The sequence below is a fragment of the Morone saxatilis genome, unplaced genomic scaffold, assembly GCF_004916995.1.
Source record: "Morone saxatilis isolate NCDOM2014 unplaced genomic scaffold, NCSU_SB_2.0 Contig22, whole genome shotgun sequence".
In the NCBI taxonomy this organism is placed as follows: Eukaryota; Metazoa; Chordata; class Actinopteri; family Moronidae; genus Morone; species Morone saxatilis.
Window position 1 is genome coordinate 6,230,132 of NW_023339785.1, and position 21,462 is coordinate 6,251,593.

The window sequence follows — 21,462 nt, forward strand, 5'->3', positions numbered from 1 at the left end:
CAGATTTTGATAAGTGTTATCTTTATACTGGTAAATATGTGCGTTGTTTTTTTTTAATCATGCTGCAGACTTATCAAGTCATATCATCAAGCCCTTCTTTAACATGACTTTGCTGTTAGTACTACACTCCTTTGTATTTGCAAGCTGTATGTTGTTGACATACACCTCTATGTTGGTACAGGATGTGAAGTTTGTTCAGCCAACCACCCACGCTATAACATACCATTACCTCAGCCTTTGCTTCGGAGGGAGGACAGTTGATATTCACATGATCGCAAGAGATTGCTTGCATAGAAACTGTCGATACCAGAAAAATGACAAATGAAATGATTGGTTGTCAGTCTCCAAACTTCTGTGTTTGAGTGAATTATTGCAGGTCAAATAGGCTACTGACTGATATATTTTACCTTTATTTAACCAGATAAGTCAATTGAGAACCAATTCTCATTTACAATGACAACCGCAGCAGCAAGAGGCAATCCAATACAACAAGTAAAACAGTTAAACAAAGTTTAAACAGCACCATATGTACACAACAGAGATCAAAGTGCTGTGTCCCGGAGAAATAGATTTAAAAGAAGGTGCAATGATCGGAAACGAATCATGTGTTGCATGAGTCATTGAAGGAGGATAAGGGAATAAGAATGTGCCGTTTTAGCAGCTTTTGCAACTGGTTTCAGTCACTGGTAGTGGCAGACTAAAAAGAGTGACAGCAAAAAAAGGTAGTGACTTGCAGGGTGTCCAGAGTAATGAATTTGCTAGAACGCAAATTGTGGTTACAGTTAGAAATGCTGAGTAGAGAACAGGGATATGGTGGGGTGATATGATAGTTTTATAAATTAACTGGTACCACTGGGACAGAGCGGATGGTGGTATGGTAAATGACGTCCAGTTTACTGAAGAGAGATTCGGAGGCAGAGGAAACTGATTTTTGCCTTGACTTTGGAGAACAGGGTGTTGGTGTGTGTTTGAAAATAGAGAAGTGTCGAGCCAGATACTCATTTGTAGGAGGTGACGAACTAGAGTTCTGAACCATCCAAGGAGGTGATATTAAGGGGGCTGCTGAAGCCGAGTTGCAGGGAAGACAGGGCAGTGTTCAGGGAGGGGCTGGGTGTGTTCAAGAAGGTGTCGTCAGCATATACGTGGATGTGAGAATGGCCTGCAGCCTGAACACCATTATCTATAGATATTGTAAAGAGGTTTGGACCTAGAATGGAACCCTGGGACACCCATGGACAGGGATAGTGGGTCCAACATGAGATCCTAAGCTCTCACAGTTTGTACACGATCAGAGAGGTAGCTGTTGAACAAAGCCAGACATTCTCTCAATATCTCTGAGCCTATGAAGCAAAATGCGATTGTCCACAGAGTCAAAAGCCTTTGCCAGATCAATAAATATGACCACATACATTCAGAGGTCATGTTGTTTCTGTTTCAGTTTTACAATGTGTAGTTATAGCTGTTGCTTTGCTCTTTAAAACTGTTCCCAAGATAGATTCTTCACCTTTAAATTGTGATTTGAAATGGGCATATAAGGCACAAAGCCTGGTATGTATTAATTTAGTGCAGCTGACAGAAACAAGACAGTCAGTGCAGTTGGTATCACTCGAAACAAAGTGAGCCAACCTTATACATTCTCATGCAGCAGAGTGGACCCCTAAACAGGCTTCCTTGCAACATATGCTTACTAAACATTTTCAGAGCCCTCTTTTCCCCTGTGACTGCAGTCGGGCATTAACTTTAATCTGTCAATACCTGCAAATCCCCCTCCAGTATCCCATTCACACGCGTTCACCTTGTCAAAACTGAAAAGGTTATATTTAAGAGGGGGGCAGCTTAATGGCACATGTCCGATCGGGTCTTCCGTTTTAAATGCCTCCCACGTTCATGTGAATCCGGAGAATGACCGCTGCCAACCCCCACAGCACTGCTGGGACAGTTCTGCTCCATGGGCTAAAGTGGCGGCCTGGAGCTCTGAGTGGTCGTAGGTGTGTGTTATGCAAGCCTGATGGATGAAAAGATCATTGTTTTCAAGACGCCCACAGAGATGGTTCATGTAACAGATCCACTTGTGAAATCACAGCTTTTTAACATTTGAGTCTTGGCTTAAGAGGTGGTGATCACTGCTGTGAGCTGATGGCTGAGAGCTGGAGAGGGGAACATGAATCTTAAGTCCGCTGAAGGTGTCGTAGATAATTATTATCCATCATGGGGGTGGGCTCTGGTGACAGCCCCGCTTTCTACCACTCTTCTTTCTTCATATACTTCAAATAATTTTTCCTTTGAGACAACTGATACAACTTTTGAAGGGTAGAGGTCAGTTGAGGTGTTTTATGTGTTTCTCAACATATATGCTTAAAGGAAAATGTTCTGTGGTTTAATAAGAAGTTTAGTGTTAAAGATATTGTACCAACTGGGCGTGCTGCAGTTCCCCTTGCTTTACTTCATCTTCATTTTCATTATGGACCTTTCCTTATACGCATTTTCTTTGCTTCTTTAGTTTGGCTGTTTTAGCTATATATGTGAAGCTAAGTTACTTTAAACTAGTGTGAAGTGTAGCGGGTAATATTTCTACATTTTGGAGCTACAGTCTTTTTGTTTGAGCATTTTGTAATTCTGTTTATGGTGTTACAAAAAGTAAGCACAGGAAGACTACTTGTTTTTTTATTTTATGAAACTTTTATGTGTCTTTTTGTAATATTAGTGTGCATTTTATGCTGTCTTCCTTTCGCTCAGAAGAGAGACACTGCTGCCTATGCTTTGTTTCTCTAGAATTGCAGGAAAGTTATGTTGATGATATCTCTGGTGCCTTGCAATAAAATGCAAGGTGTCAGCCCAACATCCCTCTTGGCAACTACACTGCTACACTGTTTACATGAAGCACTGGAATATCAGGTTTGTTTGGATTATACCAGCGCAAGTGCAAATTGAAATCATGCATACCACTTTCCTGCCAATTAGTTGACATGTGAACACAATCACAATTTGTTCAATGGTTAGAAGTAAATGAGTTACTTTTTGGAAACTACTGCTGCAAAATCCCAGAGTCGGCAGCAGTGGTCACTTTTGAGTGATTATCTTCAGTGACAACATAAATAAAATCTATTTTTGTGACAGATAAAGCAATTATTAGGTTTAAACTGTTCCTTCTGAGACATACAACACCCAGAAGTGTCCTTTGTAACCTTAATGGGACACTCTGCAAACAATGTTTAAAAAGCCAATTACTGTTAAAGGAATCGCTCCTGTTTACTCCTCTGGATAAGAACAAGTTGATAAGAGGGGCAACAAACTTTGAGATTGTATAAATTAAAACTGGCTCTCTCTTGACAGTCCAGGGTTAGATTTTTATCTCCCTTTGTGACCGTTCTAAATAGGTTTTGAAGTGAGGAAGCTGCTCACATATTAGTGCCAAGATTAAGCATTCAAACGGCGGCATGAACCAAAATGGCTGACGATCTTACCTGCTTCTGGGCAGAAACATGGATTCCTTGATGAAAACAGAGCCAGACAACAGGATGTACCAGCAGCTTCCAATGTCATCAGGACTGCAAGACAGAAAGAGAGGCAGTTAGCACAAATTATACATGCAAAATTACATTTGACATTCAAATACAAATGAGACAATTCTGCTATTTTAAAGCAAAAACCACTCTATTAAAAGTATATAACATTTCAAAATAAATGTAACGAAAGTCCAATACTGTTTTTTAAATGTATTTTAACATTACTAAATGATCACCTTCAGGTATTATTTTCTTGGAATTAGGTTTTGGTTCGTCAGTCAGACAAAACTAGAAATAAAATGGGCATCAACTTGGGGACTGGGATATTCACTATTGTTTGATATTTTCTGGACCAAACGATTGATCAATTCATCTGGTAAATCATCAATGGATTTAATAACAAAGAAGATCAATTGTTGGCTCCTGACTCATTGATGTGTTTTCTTTGTCATTTGCCTGATCTGAATGGTGCTGCCATCTAATGCATCAGCAATGTGAGACTGCTCACTGTGCCAAATATAGATCACTGTTTTTAAAATAAAAGAGAGTAAAAAGGAGAAAACACGAGATAGAGAGAGTGGAGTGTTAGAGAGAAAGAACTATGAATGAACTGAGGAATCATGTCTTATCCTCCCACATCCATGGCCCTGCTGAAACACACAGACAAGGAAACCGGGCATTGCAGACGAAGTAAACTCAGACTGACCCCTGGATGATGCAGCTGGCTGTCAAGTTCTTACAACATGACTGGTGAACAAACACACACACACAGATAGACACACATATACACACTTCCACCACACTTGTGCAGCACTTTTGGCCATTTAATTTAAATTATAGACACTTTCAGGTTTTACCTGTTATGTGTCATTACCAGCGAACCAGATGCCTCATTAAGGGACATCAAAGATTCTACTGAGGAGAGTCTGCCCTCAGATAAACAGCTCACTAAATATGAAATTAATTCAGTCTACCCGTGTTAATAAAGGATGCTAATAATTTTTAAAGGACTTTTTTGCATCACTTTTGCTGTTTATGTGAGGATTTTCGTGGCTACCAGAGGGATTGCAAAGAGATAATCTCATGAGGCTGAGATACACTGAATCTTCTACGCTCAGTACATGTAGGATTGTCAAAAGGGGCCGTGTATGCTAATGTACGGAGAATGTAAATAACTGCTATGGAGATGGATAAGAGAGTTAATGCTTGCTTTTATCCACATGCGACCGACCAAAGGGATCAAAGGACAAACATAACATATGCAGTCTTTGTGCAAGGTCAGTTCAAATATCAGAGAGAAGCCGACAGCGCTACTGTTGAGTCTCATCTTTACCTGGATTCTTGAAAAAAATCAGTAGTGTATGCTTTTGAAATTTTATTTATTTAGTTCATTTGAGATTAATTCTGGTTAAAAAATAAATAAAAATCCTTGGTTGACAGTCCTTCATTAACCTCACAGTCTTCTGACAGTAAAGAGGAAGTAGAAATCCACTGAAGGAAGTATTCTCATGACACGTAACACTGATACCATCGTTCTCCTGTGCTGGGAATTTGACATCAAAACTGAAGTTTCGGCAGTGGTGGACGAAAATAGGCATGTCAGTGAACAAACACTGCTTTCATTTTGCTCTGATGATTCTTAAGAACCAACCCTGCATTATTACTGCAAAAATTGTGATAATTCTACTACATGTTATGACTGATAGAAAGGTTAATATGCATAACTGTGGTTTTATTAATCTATAATCACCTGAATATATGGTTATGAACTGAATTATGGAACTGAATCTTTAAAACCTTAGAGGAACAGTAATAACATGATTGTAAAAGTCTAGAAATAAAACATTTTCTACTTTATTATCAGTCTGTATGAGTTCAGCTATTACTGTTAAGCTTCAACTGCAGGTGCAAAAACCTGTAATTATCTTTGCTATGAATGCACTGCACTGGAAGTTCAAATGGATGTTTCTCCGTGTGAAGCTTCCATCTGTCTGTTAACCAGTCTGCACTTTGAAACGCCACCTCATCACAGAAAAAGAACTTCTGCTCATCAAGCAGAAACCAAACCTTGTACTCCAAGGTGCTTTGGTGTTAATAAGCAGCATCTTGTGTGATTATCGCTCAACATTTTCACCTGGTCTGGGTGAGACTTTTTAATTGAAACCAGCGGCGAAAGAAAAACTAAATCAATGACTAGAAATCTAGAGTGGGACTGGTTTTTGCTTACAGAAAGGTAAAGGATGGGTGCTCTTTCTGTACACCCACCCCCACAGACACACATATTCACACCCTGCATCGCTGTGCTGACCGAGTTTTTTCTCTCTAATCACTGAGAACAAAGTCTCACCCTCCGTTCCTCCTCCTCCTCTCCACACTTTCCTTGCAGAACTAATGAGGCTGTAGACAGCACACCCTACTGACACAGTGCAAAATCTCCCTCGCTCCCTCCAACAGCATCCATTCTCCTTTTCCTTCTACTGATCTCCACCCGCCTCCCTCCAGGCTCGTGCCATCCTTTTATGGTTCTTCCTTGCATTCAGAGATGACACGAATTAAATGCTCAATTATTAATTGCTGGCATGCAGATGCATCGAGCGAGGGGAGAGGCTCATATAGGCTGAGGAAGATGAGGACGAGAAGGAGGAGGAGGAAGAGAAGATACAACACCAAAAAAGTAGGAGATAGGAGACTCTTATGCGCCGCGACAGCTTGACTGAACTGGGTCACGCGTACTGGAAGCGATCGTCAAACGCTAAACATCATCCACTGAAACCCCCCAGGAAGCCTTGATCCGCGGGGATCAGGATATACAAGTGCCACGGAGGTGCTGGAAGGGGGTACAATGACGCGGGAAGGGTGATTATGGCATTGAGACTTGGGTCTACATGGACGAAATCAAGAGTTTTATTCAAGAAAGAAGTGACCCTGTTGGAAAAACCCATTTGCCTGCCAACGCATTTAGCTTTCACAAAGGTGTTAGTTATGCTCAGAAATTTAATTAAAACGTTTACATTTCTACTTTTAACAGGATATGATCATTTGCCTCGGGGCCTGGACCGGGTTCAGGACTGACAGGATGGTCGGGTAACAGCAGTTTCAACACAAAAGAGGTGTGTTTGACGAGCCCTTTCAGTGTGCCAGTATCAAGAAGCAACTAAATATATGACCATTTTAAGTTGTTATTGTTGTGATGTTTTCATCATGGGAGTCTCAAGAGACTCCCAGTGGCACAATAGCGTGGTGACATTGTGAAATAATGCATTCATACCAATTTAGCAATCATCCAATTGTCCTAAAAGCAAATTGTTGTTGTTTTTTCCCCAAAAAAATCTAAAGCTAACAAATGATCAAGAGAGGGAGTGGGAGGGGGCTGGTTCATGTTCAAGATTGAAATACAATGAAAGATGTCTGACCAGCAGATTGTTTTACCACACCAACATACTGTGCTTGGAAGCTGTCTTAAACTTAATATCAATTAGGACATGCTCTGGAGGTGACGAGATCTCTCTGCTTTCTGCTGCACCTTAATAAAAAGCTCCAACGATGGTTGTATGCTCCAGACCACATCGCTGCACATACTGTGTTTTTCTGTCATTTTTACCAAATTGAATATGCCGCCATTGCAGATACTTGTCAAATGACTAATGTCTCCCTGTCAGAACTGCCCATACTGCACATACTGGAATGTATAATTATATATGCTGACTGGTCATTGGGATGTGATGAGTTTTTGAATTTCCATTCCCCACTGAGTTTCCTCATCTACCCTCCTGTGACTGGTGGCCAGCAGTGTCGCAAGGAATAGGAGCTGAATGAGGGGGGCAACTTTCCGACAGCTGCACGGGAGCGTCGCTCACTCTGAACCTCAGCCAGACAGTTAAAATATCACAGTCTGCGAGCTTCTTTAGCATTGTCATTCGTTTTAACCAATGCTACTTTTCTATTACTAAAACAAATATTGTAATAACCACAGAGTAAAGTGAAGGGCAACTGGTTTGTTCAAACAACATGTATTGCCACACCTATTTGTTGCAGTGATGGTTGTAAGATAAATGTTTTTGTTTATCTCTCCTGGCAACAGTTTGACACGGTAATAGTTTCACTATCGAATGCCCGTAGTTCTCACAAAACAAAAGCAAAACACAATTGCACTGCAGAATTAAAAGCACTGAGTTTGAGTCAAAGGTCAAGGGTTACATTGAAAGAGCTGACATGGAAGAGGTCAAAGGCCAACCAGAAGCTACTAACCCTCTTCACCAGCCACCGTAAAATGTGCCAGGTCAGCCTCCATCTCAGGAGGGCTTTAGCACTATAATCTCTGGATGGTAAATCCTGAGAGGCTCTCACAGTATGGGCTGTTTTCATGAGATACTGTGACTGTGTGTGTGTGTGTGTGTGTGTGCGTGTGTGTGCATGTAGTGTTAGCACTCTAGCAATCTAGAGGCCCAGGCAGGAAAAATGAGCACTTTTATAACTATTACCCTTATCCTCCTATCATTACTCCAGGACTGCCAACTGTTAGGGACAGTCAGAGTGAGATTGAGAATGTGCGGGTCATTAACTAGGTCATTTGTGCGACTCTATGTGGTTTTATCAAACATTATGAGTGTTTGTAGAAAAATAAATATGTAGCCAGGATTTAGTTTTATGTCAAATGTTCTTCTGGGTGCTGCTTCACTTAAATCACACGAGGAATCTCCAGAAGAAAGATGACAGTGAAACTGGCAGTAATATCTATGGTATCTTCCATGTAAATGTACATTCAAATGTTAAATTAAAGATAGAAAGTCCTAATCCCACTGCCATTTATGGATACTTAATCCGAAGCCTGACATTTATACTGAATTTCCTTTGATCAAAAGCCATCGTAGTTTTTCTAAAAGCATCTTACATTTGAAGGTGGCTTTTTCCTTTAAGAAAATGAACTCTTTCCAACCATCTGAGATACAGTATGTGTCAATGCACAGGCCATACATTTTTTTACAACTTAATAAAAGATACCATCACAATTAAATTCCCCCACTGACTTTTAGAGCCCTCGCTCCCCAGCAGATTATTGCTGTTGTTATAAACAGACCAGGAAATTAAGACGGGCTGTTAAAAGCCTGTATTTTCACAAGAGAAGGTTGATTAGAATCTTGCAGAAGGAGAAGTCTATCTGATCTGCTGGTGTTAAACACCCAGCTCTTATCAGTGAGAGCCCTGAAAAGACTTTCACAGGCACGCAAGCACTTGTACAGAAACACATGCAAACAAATGTTTATAGAAAGACAACTATGCCTAGACACAAATTAAATGAACCAAAAAGACACTAACCTACTGAGTTTTGATGTTTTAGACTAAATTACAGTATATTTATCAGTACACACAGTTAGGTGTGGCAACCGCTTTCTCTCTCTCTATTCTTATACCCCTTTTTACATAGGAAGCACACATACGATACTGAACACATGCTCAACCCGAGCTGGTTCCATTCATGTGAGACAGCTGTCACAGGTTGATCTGTGGTTGTAACTGTTAGCAGAGACTCCAGTCTGCAGCTGCAGATCAATAGACTTCACTGACAAACCAGAGAATCACACAAAATCTCATTCCCAATTACCAAATCAAATTCACATTTCAGTTCCACTTATCTCATTCTGTTCCTAAACCCACGCTACCTCTCTCATTTGCATGCTACATTAGTAGGAAGTACATTAAATGATGTTTACGCGCCAATATCATTTATAAGGATGCACTGATATATCGGCCGAAACATCGACAGCCGATATTGGCCTTGTTGACGGACATCGTCCTATCGACATTCACCAATGTCAGTGGTCAATGTTCATCTGTAGCTTTCTTTGTTTCCCTGGCACAAAAGGGTGAGTAAATCATCGGTATATTGGCTATCGGTCAAACTGGTTTCTAACATGGATATTGGTCCAGAATTTCCCAATCTGTGCATCCCTAATCATTAAACTATTTTCCAACCATGTCGATGAACACATTCATGCCAAAGTCAACCAGCATCCACAACCTAAGTCGGGATGAGTGTCAGCCGATGCAGGTCTCAGTGGGGTTTTAGACTACATCCACACTAAGCTGTCTATATCTGAAATTGTGAGATCGGCTGTAATGACATTAGAAATGAGTGATTATAGAGTAGGTCAGAGGTGACAGAAAGTTGGCCTCTTGACTTTGCAATCACACACTGCATGACTGTGCCTGGGCAGATGATAGTTTTCCAAAAGCTCTATTTTTTCCTTTTCAAATCCATCCACTCTAGAGAGTGTTTTAGAAAAGCTCTATTTTACCCCATGATAAACATGGCTTACTGTGGACAGATACCAAAACTGAGAGAAAAAAGGTGCCTTCTTTTAAGATTCAGCCAGCTGTGTATTATTCCTTGTTCTGCAGATTTACATTTTGGACAGGAATTTGACCACAACAAGGAAGAATGCCTGTTATGAACAAAACTACTAAAAATGCAAAGTGAGATTCTTAGCTATAGGCTAGGTTGTGTGTGTGTGTGTGTGTGTGTGTGTGTATAGTTACTGGTACGGAGGACCTGAGGGAATCTTGCTGAAACTGGAGTCTTTTATGCGACCACCGCACAATCTGCATTCCTATTGTTTAATCAGCTCCCACGCTGCTGAGTGGGCTTCTAATGGGGTGTTGACTCTTCCTCATCATCCCCCAACATTCACACACACACACACAAACCTACACAGGGGATGAGGATACAGAGAAGGGACAATGCGCCCTTCTCTAGCCCCTCGAGAGGTTGATAGAGTTAATAAACTGTCTTAATTCTCACCATGGGTGTTCGGAAGGCGTCGACATGTGACGGCAGTCAAACATTGTGCGCTCTCTCTCCACTCACCACAGCTGTGGCAGCGTATCAAAATGGGTCCAAACACACTCAGAAGCTGTCAATACAGTTTTATGATCATATTAACCCTCCACTACACCCAGCTAAAGGAGGAAGCATATAAGCATTACCACTAGTGACTAGCTAGCTCTCTCCCCCTTGGAGGAAATGCTTTTAGGAGCTATTATAGCTTCAGTTTTTCTCTGTCGATTCAGTACACGCTGACTTATTGAATCAAGCTGAAATTGGACTGGAAATCTTTCTAGGTTCTTTGTCTTCAGCAATGCTGTACACCCACACCTTCATAAAAGGCATCGTCTGACAGCTTCTGTGCTTTATGGACATTTGTTTTCATTTAAGTCACCCGGGTCGCTCCGTTGTGTGGCCCCGGCGTGCCTCAGTTCATCAATAACTCGGAATAACAACTCAGGCCAGAGTGTGTTTTGATGGCACAGAATTGAAATATTGTCACATTGGTTGTCCCAGCTGGAGATTTATATATTATTTATATAGATATATATCATCAATATCCATTGCCATGCTGGCGTCCACACCCATGCAGTTCCAGGCATTGTGGTACTTACTAGTATAGCACTTCATTGGCCTCATGTCTCTCGTAACGCACCGTCTCACACATTATCCTGCGGGGACAGAGAAGAGAGGGAGAGGAGAGTGGCAGTCAGAAAACAATAGGAGGAAGCATCAACTTTGGTTGGTGAGCAATGTTATAAAACAGAAATAAATGGGAATATCGCTTTAATACGGGTGTAGCTTCAACTCCTAAATCCTTTGAGAACAAAATGTCATCCCTTCATACTACAACATAATCATATATCATCTACTTGTGGTTTGTGACTTTTTTTTTAAGATCAAATATTGTCATTTATTTTTGGCAAATACACAACTAGTGATTAGTGACTAGTGACAGGCAGTGAATGTGTAGCTGATAATTGAAATTGGGAGTACTGTATGTGCTGGTGGGTCGGTAAAAGATGGTGGTTGAGAGGTATGCCTTGCTGTACTTTGGGAAATAAATGGATTGGCATATCAAACTTTAAGTTTAGGCTTTTTGAAGGTTTATTTTGTGAATAAAAGAGCCTACAATGAAGCACACCATTTACATTGCAGGCACGTATACATTACTGACCATGGGGTGCATATATAAAAAGTTTGGAAGTACAGATGAAGGTTGTACCTTAGGTTGAGGAGGAGAATAGTGACTTCACATGGGCAATGTCGGCATAAATAATTTCTTGATCCTTGAACAGCAGACCCAGAGAGTCGGAGTGACTGTATTATTGTATTGTATTCTGGTCTATTGGAGCGGAAGGTCAACTGATTTTCCTGACCAAAAAAATGATCTTAATTTATGTTCTAGCTAGAAGTATTAGATCTTCCACTGCATTATACATTGTCACCTAGTTTTTATTTTCGACATTTGTATAATTTTTCCCATTTGTTTCACTGTATTTGAATTGTAATATTTTATGGTACTGTTGCCAAACATTTCTTTTATAAATTCAACGTCACCTTCATTGTTTGGCATTTGCGGTTGATGACAGCACTTATGAAAGGATGGTAAACTACTCACAATACAATGAGAGATTTTTTAAAGTTCGCTTTGGGATTTGAACAATTAAGCATAGAGCCACAAGACTGTTTATGCCTCGGCTCCCAAAACAAGTGTAATTATTCCAGGTCAGATGAATATTTTCAGAGCGCGGGTTTAGACAATTGATTGACCTTACTGCACTGTAGTAATTTCACAACCTCAATTAATAGGCACAGACTCACTTTGTACTCCCACTGCTCCTGTTGTCTGGATTTATTATTTGTTAAACGTGAAGTATTTAAAAAATTGATGAATGAAAGTGCTGTCATTATTCAACCAAGAACTTAAAGTCATTTTGTAAGGCTAAATAATGGCTCATATTTCTCAAATCACAGATATACGATTTTGGAATCAAATCTGTTGTTGTTTTTTTTTAGTGTGAGAAAAAAAAGTCTTCCATATCAGGCTTTCCCCAAGACGCCTCCAGAGAAGACAAGTGCGCGTCAACATTACAGACAGGCAACTATAGTAAACAGTAGCTGATTAAAACACGAAAGGCTTCAAAAATAGCTGGGGGCGGCCGCCGTGTTGCAGCCTCCATTGCACAACGACCGAAAAACAATCCCGGCTGTAAAAAAACAAGCCGCTGTGAAAAAGAACTACAGAAGGAAAACAACACATTCCTCCCAGATGAAATGAAAAGAACTATAACATAATCCCATAGTTAGTGGGATGTCTGGCCGGCTGGGAGTTTTTTTATTTTTTTTAAGTTAGGGAAACCAAAGTTGGCAGGAGCGGTGGTTTGGTCTGTGGGACCACGGGGACATTCCTCAGGATCCAAACAGGGAGGAGGGAGAGGGGTTACTGTGGGGTGGGAGGCCTCTGAGGGGTCACACAGTGGAATGTTCCAGCTCATGGGTCATGTACTGCTACATTGTTCCGCCGCCAGTATAATCCACATGTATGCACACAAGGCATGCTGGGAACAGACTTCTGACATGCAGTGTTTGGAAAAGTCTGTGGCAGACAGAAAAGACTGGAAGGCTAACGTGGTGACAGGAGAGCAGGAGGCGAAGTCATGTACGGAGAACAGAGCAGTGTGTTCTCATCGGGTTAGATTGGCAAGTTTGAGGTTGTCATGAGAATACCCGCTTCATACTCCACCAGTGTAGCATTGCACACACATAACACTATCTGACTCATGATGGACAGTTTAAAAAAAGTGGTAAAACCGGGCTACTACAGCCTCCAGCCTCGAGCAGAGATGAGGAGCGGGCTGCAGAGTTCTGCTAAGCTTACATCTTTTTAATCTTTTCATTTTGAAACTTGTAGTCTTCAGATCCAACTCACGCTGCCTCAAGTGACATCCCTTGAGTCACTTTATCAGATTCCAAGCAGCTCCCTCTGGAGCCACAAAAGGCGTTATACAACTTTCTTTATGTATACAGTAGTACTTCTCGAGACCTGTAAACGGACTGTGATGGGTAAAGTCGGAGTGCTTCCCCTTTAACAGCACTTGGTCTGAGGGCACGTGTTCATTTCTTCACGTCAAGTTCCCCGAAACAACAATAGAGCCCTTTGAAAAATTCCTGACGAAACTAAACCCTCTCTGTGAATGCCAAATCAAAGAATTAGAAAAGAAACCCTGCTTTCAACAACTTTTGGAGAATTCAGAGGTCAGTGTGAAAGAAAGGCACACCTGTCGGTGAACAACTCATGTGAGCATGGAAGTTTTGAATGTGCGAGTACTTTTAAGCAAATAAAAAAAATTTGCTTACTACAGTGATTTGGATTTTGGAGTAAGATATTGTTGAAATCCCTCTTTCAGAAGAAGTGCTGTTACATTTCATATCATTTTAATGTGTACACACCTTTAAGAACCCACAGATTTTATCACCTTGTTATCTAGAAAAGTAATATGCCCAACAAGACATAAACATTAGTCATGCTTAAAATAATGTGTTTTAGACCAATCAGGATTTTTTTTTAAAGTGTGCCAGTCATTATAAAGGCTAGATTTAAGTCACTTTGTAGCAGGCAGATTTGCTTTTTAGAGAGTAAAATAATTCCAGCCAACGAGTGGATGGCGAGTTAGCGAGTGGCTGTAGGGCAGAATTGCTGCTGTATTAAAAAAAAAAAAAAATACGAGACCAATTCCGCCAGCATTCGGCTGGCAGCTCGGTGTGAATTTTCCACCCCTCATACAACCGTTATGGATCAGACACTGAGGAGTTGTCACTGTGATTTAATTAGCATTTGAAATCCATGTGATTGGAATATCAAGCTCCGAGTTCTGTTCATTAAGCAGCAGGCATGTGTGCAGACACTGACCTTAGCTGGTGCTCTCGCAGGTTGGACAAGGCCTCCATCCCGTGGAGATAAGAGTAGACAATCTCCAGGTCCTGAGGAAGACAGGAAGAGTGTTGTTAGATACAAACGCCTATAGCTAGGGCTTCAAAGCTGCTACAATCTAGCATTTTGGTATATGAACAATGTATGAAATGACGGCGTGAAAAACGACACAGAAAATGATCACAGAATTTCAAGTTTCCCTCAATTCTCCGGAGCTTTAAAGCAATTTTCAGCTCGTTTTGGTTTTACGGCCCACAACTGTTAGTGGAACTGTTTTGATTCACTGTAACCACTCATCAAACACACTCACACTCATCAAAATCTTTCCAGCCGCCGCAGGCAGCTGTTTTCAGTGAAGAGCCTCTGATAAACCCACTGTAGCAGCAAATACTCAACTTGATGAGGCTGAAACCAATGAACGTCAGGTTGTTTTTCCTTAAAACACGATTTGAAGATGAATCTATTATCAGAATTGTCGATCCATTTTCAGTCAATCAACTATCTGCTTAATTGCCTAACTGTTTCAACACTCTACACAATCCCAATGAGCGAAAGGTGTCAACAAAAACACACCCAAACATCAAGTAATGATTATATAGTCACACTGAACATTCATTCTGCAGTGGACAAAACAGCCACTCATTCAACAGAAGACGTTTTACAAGGACAGTGACATTGATTAGTGCGAGTAAGCATTGGAATAGAAAGCAATAAAGGAAGTACACTGCACAACTATAAACTCCCCATTCAATGACTTCATCAAGTGACCCAGTGAGCGACTCTCGGATTGTTTGGCGTGAATCCAAGTCAGAGGTGAAACAAAGTGGCCCTCTCTGAGAGCTGGCAGCCAGCACAGCTACTCCACTGTCTCATGGCACACACTGGGGCACTGACTCCGTGTGTGTGTGTGTTGCCGTGCTGGTTGCAGCTACTGGGATGCCTTTGTCGGCGGCAACTGGAGGTAGATGTGGTGACAGCGGAGCGGGGGCACAACAGAGACTCTGTTAAAACCCCCGCCAGACACACACACACTCACAAGTATACACATGTGAACCCACACACAACGGCCACCCCTGTCTCTAGGCTAGATTTCTGAGAGATGCAATCATAAGCTTATTGAAGATTTTATGAAATGTTGACCACAAAAGCTAAATAACACTCTGTGCCGGTTTTGGTGTCCCGCTGTGTGCAGAAGAGAAAGTGCTAGAATCACACCAGTGTTGGTAGCCTCTCTTTGGTTAATATAAGCCATTCTAAAGCAGCAACAAGGAACTTTCATTTAGTGTTGATTCTGGCGGCCCCTGTGGACAACAGCGGTAGTGTTTCCACTGTCTCTGTGGTAGGCATTAAGATTAACCATACAGGAATAGCCAATCTTCTTGCCGATGGTCTCGTTTGATTATGTACATCACGTAGAGGCATCGGTATTAAATTGAGACTGTTTCATAAAAAGTTAAACACTAACAAGGGTTAGGTGGCGTGCTCAAGAGCACCTCGGCAGCACAGGACTTGAACCGGCGACCCTCCGGTTCCCTACAGACTGAGCTACTGCCGCCTCCACACACCACAACAAACAGCCACCACGATATAATAACTGTCACTTAAAAGTGGGTGAGTCCAAGTCTGACACAAGTGATTATGAGTCATGTCCTTAGACAAATCAGGCCCTATATAGGATGCATGGAACTCAGTGACCTCAAGATTAGCATAGTAAACAACGTTCAGAGGAACAGCTCGCAAATGAGCAACACACAAAGAAAACACTCTATTTCCTCTGTATTAAAGTGGAATTCAAAGGTAAATTCAGAAGTTCTCATTACAAACAACAAAGTGAAAAAACACCACACTTCCACGACACAATCTGTTCTCACCACCTGTTAGAAATGTCCATGTAGATCTCATAGTCAACAAATATGTGACACATTAGTACAAACTATGAATTCACATCCAAAGTGTTATGAAACTCCATGACTAGGTGTTGGTGGCAGTCTCTCTTAAATGTGGGTTGGTGCTTTACGGAGTGGCCCCGGAGAGACACTCTATGGTCCTCGGGGGTGCCTGGCCCTGTTACATCACACAATGATATCCTCACTAACCAAATCCTTCTGTTCAAAGTGTCTGTGGTCAGTGGAACAACAGCAATGGTTCCACAGAGGCAATGTTCAGACACATACTGCCACCTACTGAGCAACTGAGGAACTACAGCCTGGAAGTAATGTACAGGGTACATTTTGGATATTGAGCAAGAGGAAGTGCCACAGCACAAAGACAACTAATAATACAAACATCTGCCAAACTGCGAATGCTAATCAGGTCTATAATACGTAGTATGCATTTGTAGTATATGACTGTGCAGGGGTAGGGCAGAAATTCACTGATCAAGTCAAACAAAAGTGCCAAAGACTCCATAGTTCAGACTGATCAAATGTGAGTTTCTGGATGCTAAAAAGTAACCAGTGAGGGTATTCCTTCCTCAGATGGATCTTAAACTATTGCAGTTCCAGTGTTAACTCTGAACACTGTAAACGTATTCTGAATACAGTGCTGGCTGCAGTAAATCTCACTTAAGGACTTTTAAACCCTAAAACTTAATGTTTAACTTTAATAACCCAAAGAATACACAAATAAAGTCTACAAGCATAAAATGTGATTACTAGTGTCTCCATGGAGTGAAGAAGAGAGAAAGAAAGAATCAGGTCTCATCCATAGAAAGGATTTTCTACCAAAGCAAACCATGTCAATGCAACACCACCACTAATGTAACTCTAGCCACAAAGGTCCTCACCCCCTTTTCTCTCTTCCTGCGTATATTCTGTCACTCCCTAGTGAAGTTTTCCAAATATAATATAATATTTCTGATAGTCACAAATGAGATTAAACCAAATATGACGAAGCAGAAAGTGTCATTAAAACACTGTGTTGACTGGAAGGAAGACATTTCCTTCTTAGACACAGTGTCCAATAAATCCAACCAGAAGGTCACCACTAGGTGGCAGTGTTGCAGGTGTCTTTTTTCCCTTCCAGTGACATCACCGTGAATACAACAGTGCCGCTCAAAAGCAGCCTCACAGGGAGAAATATGCAAAACCATCAATTGTGGCTTCAGTCTCAAATATTTGAGATTGACTGTATGGAAAGAATGTAAAGGACCCCCTCTTTTCCACTCCCTGGGCCCTGCATTTTCCCCTCCGTTTTCTTTCTTTTTTCTCCGTCTGGTCTCCTTTTAGTGGGAGCCAAACACAATCACCACTAAGTGCACAGGCAGAGGATACAGGACAGTTTCAGGACATGGACAGAATCATCAAATCCTATCCGCAATTTCAATGAGGTCCCCGCCCCCCCGCCCCTCCCTGTGATTAATTTGCTTTAATTCAAATAATTTAACATTCATAAAAATAAAAAGACCTTGCATGGACTAATTATTCTAACAGCTGATTTTTATGCTTTCACGGAGATCAAAAGAAGAGGGTGTTTGATCTACGCTTTCAACATCACTTAGACGCTGCCTGCTTCATGTTCATTCACGTCTAACAGAAACAGGAAGGAGATGAGACCATGAGTGCAGGGTAGCTGAAACTGGGACATGCTGATGAAGGTCGCATCCAGCCAAAATTCTGCTCATTGTGTGTGCTGAACAGCTTGTTTTTTAAAAACTGCTGGCTGTTTTTGAGCTTTTTGGGGGGTAGCTCAAACCCCCAGACTACACCAGTAACACCATCTAATCCCTGCTCCTTCCTTTTCCAAACTAATCCTTCCAAGAACACAGGTGGCCCCCACTGGAGGGGAAACATGCCGAGATGCTGTTCTTGATAAAAACCTCTTGGATACCTCAAAGCTGTTTGTACAGAACTACCCGTGGCATTCCTCACATACCACTTACATACTGGCGACGCAACCTCTTTGTAAACTTCCCCAGTTATTTCCTTGATGCAACACAATATGTCATCGCTTTACACCTCGGTTTGTCAAACAGATGGTAGCAGTGAAATGCAGCCAAACGAGTGGAGGCATTTCCTCTCCTGGATACAAATTAAACAATAGCAGGCCTTGTCTTCCCTGTTCGGGGCCCGAAAACACACACACACACACACACACAGTGACCAAGATGTCCTCCACTTTCCTCCCATTATGTCAGGCCCCATGCCAGCCTGTTGAGTGGCGAAGCATTCAGTGGGCAAAAGGGAGGTCGAGGAAGTGGCGATGTTTTTCCCGCATTGTGTTCATTGAGACTTGCGAGAAAACACAAGAGCCCGAAGTTATGGTGAGAAAAAAAATATATACAGTTTCACTTGAAAAGATGTCAGTGGCCTGAAATGATACAAAAGAATGCCATTTGTTTTGCTGCATGACAAGGAAAGGAGAGTACATGCTAAATTATAAAAGAAATTAAAGACAGGGCTGTAAATAACAAACATTTTTATTATTTTATCCGTTTACTGATCCTATGGAATGTCAGCAGAGTGAAAAATGCTTGTCACACTTTCCCAAAGCCCAAGTTGATGTCTTTACTCGTTTTGTCCGACTAACAGTCAAAAACAGACAGTAATATATTTAAAAAGTAGCAAGAGAATGGTAAGCTTTTGTTCGATAAATGATTCAAAATGATGAATCAATATACTGTCATTTCAGTATTTGTTTGGATGAATTGAACCCTAAACTATAGTTAGAAAAGGCCTCTGCTTTTCTTATCTCCTAACACCACAGTGTGTTTGCCAGATAGGAGGCTTTCCTCGAGTCGGGGCCCTTTCACTGCGGCACAAATGGTCAATCCACTTATTCATTTGGCTCTGGCTGAGTGCAGATAGCAGACCACCGCACACATCTCTCACCCACTGTAGACAAACATCAAAGAAAGGAGCTGCGAGCTTTCAAAAACAATGGGACGCTGTGGGAGAGACACACAAAAGAGTCTCAGGTAGAGCGGGGAAGGACATTTCTGATTACCTAAGCAACCTCGATATCCGATGCATCATCAGACGCTCGTGTTTTTCAGTTTGAACGATTTGGCACGGTGTTAACATATCTTGTTTGAAAGTGCATCTGCTGTCCCACAGTGCAGCGGAGAACTGCGGATAGAAACGACTATCAGCGGCGTCTGTAGAGCAGTAACTCACCCTGAACGGCTGATCTGGTGATGTGTGTCTAGGGACTGATGTGGCCAACGGCAGGTGATGAGGTTATATTTTTATATCGTCTATGAATGACCCATTAAGTGTTATAAACCCATAAAAGCAGACACGTGATGGCTGTTACAGAGACGCGCTGCCCTCGCCGAGACAGCCAGCAGAGTAAATCAATGACGGTGTCTCCTTTGTTGACGACATTAGCATCTCCGGCCGTCTGCATGCAAGCCTCGCGCTTATATAACTACTGTCGAGGAAACCCTTCTGTCAGGTGATCCCAATGACATGTTTGTTACTTTCTGGCTGAGCTGCAAAACATGCATGCATCAGTGGAGGTGATTTTATCTGTAGCAGTAACAAAGGAGGGTTGATGCAGTTTCTTACAAGCACAGGGCTTAATGCTGCACAGTTAAAAAGAGAGAAAGAAGAGAGTAACTTCCCACAGAGACACACTTTTTTTATATAAATTCTTCTTTCTCGTTTGCCTTTGTGCCTATGCTTTGTCTTTTTGGTGATGTTTTATATTTCTTTGTGGCCAGGCAGAGGGAATCTTCTGGTACTTTTAGCCTCGATATCTTCATAATACATTTAGTGGTGACGTTTCAGGTGCTGGAGTATACTTGTGGGGTTTCCATGGAATGCAAAACATTGCTTGTAAAGTATGTGCTTCAGACTGCCATCATCCTTGAATCCAAACACGTTAACACATAACGAATGTGACCCTTGTTTTGGAACCATCTTCAGGTTCAAAGAGTTTATGTGTTCTTCCTCACCCTTCCCTGACTTTAGCCTCAGACTTTTTCTTTCACCATACTCCTCCTCCTATTCCTCCTATTTCTCTCTGACACATTGTGGTATAAATAAAAAATGACTATTTTTAGTGCAAATGAAGCAAGCGCTACTAATCTATTAATCCTTTTTTAATTGTTTAGTCTATAAAACATCTAACAGAAGTGAAAAATGCCCATCTTATTTCTCCCCATACACTTAAACCCAGAGAGTCTGTCTACCATATCTACTATTCTTATCTATTCCAGCTCTATTCTTATCAAGCCAACAGAGAGATGAACAGAAGGGCAGAGCGTAAGAGAGAAACCAGGGTGGCTGCCTGCTGTGAGCCATATGCACTTCTGTCAGCACTGCCAGGCAACTTGTAAAGAACTTGTCTGAATGAGTTTTCACACTGAGTAACATCTCACTGGCAAACAGTGGAATTTGGCAAAGTGTGATCCTTCCTTGTGTCCACGGTGGAGGTCAGAGGAACAGGCCTGAGCTCATGTTGGTTCAGATATATCCACTGCAGAGCATAAAACACTTTCCATCAGCAGTAACGTTTTGGATCCTTCTGAGCTGAAAGAAAAACCGCTCCATGGTCTGTATCTAAATGAGGATAGTAAAATAGGGATGGGCTCATATGGTGCACAAAACTTCAGAAAATGTGCTACCAAAGAATGAAAATAATGCAATTAAACATCAGATCCAAACTGCAGTACGGACTAGTGGTGGCTCGGGTTTGCTGGAGCCTGCTTTTAACAGAACAAGAAGCATCTTTCTGCCAGTGGGCTCATTACACCATCCCCGTCTAAGATGCTTACGACCTTGATCCCCGGCAGTCAAATAAGGAACGGCCGTTCTAATCACGGCACTTTCTGCGGGGAGGATTTGTTGTCGTTCTGTTTCAGAAAATAGCTGTGAAAAGCACAAATTAATCCCCCGCGACTCGGGAGGCAGGACGACCTACTTTTATAACAATTGCTCACTTGTCACTGCGGGGTGAGCTTTTTAACTCCATCTTCACCCTCTGAACTTCACTGCGGCCGCTTCAAGGTTGGAATCAAACAACGAGCATGCGGTGTGCACAAACAGCTCATTACGGTGACATAACTGACTAAAGAAATCAAACTACACTTTCTGTTTGAACTGGAAAAAAAAAACTGGACGTTTCTTATTCAGTGGTTAGCTAAAAGGAGATATTAATGCCTGGAAGCTTTCATTTTTAAGCCAATTGTGACGTATAAATTGAAACAAATGAAGCCTTGCATAATTGGGAAATGTATTTATTTATTTATTCATTCA

General features: G+C 41.5%; 1 protein-coding gene across 8 annotated transcripts in view; it reads right to left on the bottom strand.

The window, feature by feature from the left end:
- Positions 1–21,462, bottom strand: part of rapgef2 (Rap guanine nucleotide exchange factor (GEF) 2) — a 101,165-nt gene that overhangs the window by 60,867 nt on the left and 18,836 nt on the right. For all 8 annotated transcript variants that reach the window (XM_035669022.1, XM_035669020.1, XM_035669016.1 and 5 more), the window contains exons 2-4: positions 14,243–14,313; positions 10,944–11,000; positions 3,465–3,548 (exon numbers count right to left, since the gene is read on the bottom strand). In XM_035669022.1, the coding sequence (XP_035524915.1) occupies positions 3,465–3,548; positions 10,944–11,000; positions 14,243–14,313 (212 nt within the window). The remainder of the gene's footprint in view (positions 1–3,464; positions 3,549–10,943; positions 11,001–14,242; positions 14,314–21,462) is intronic.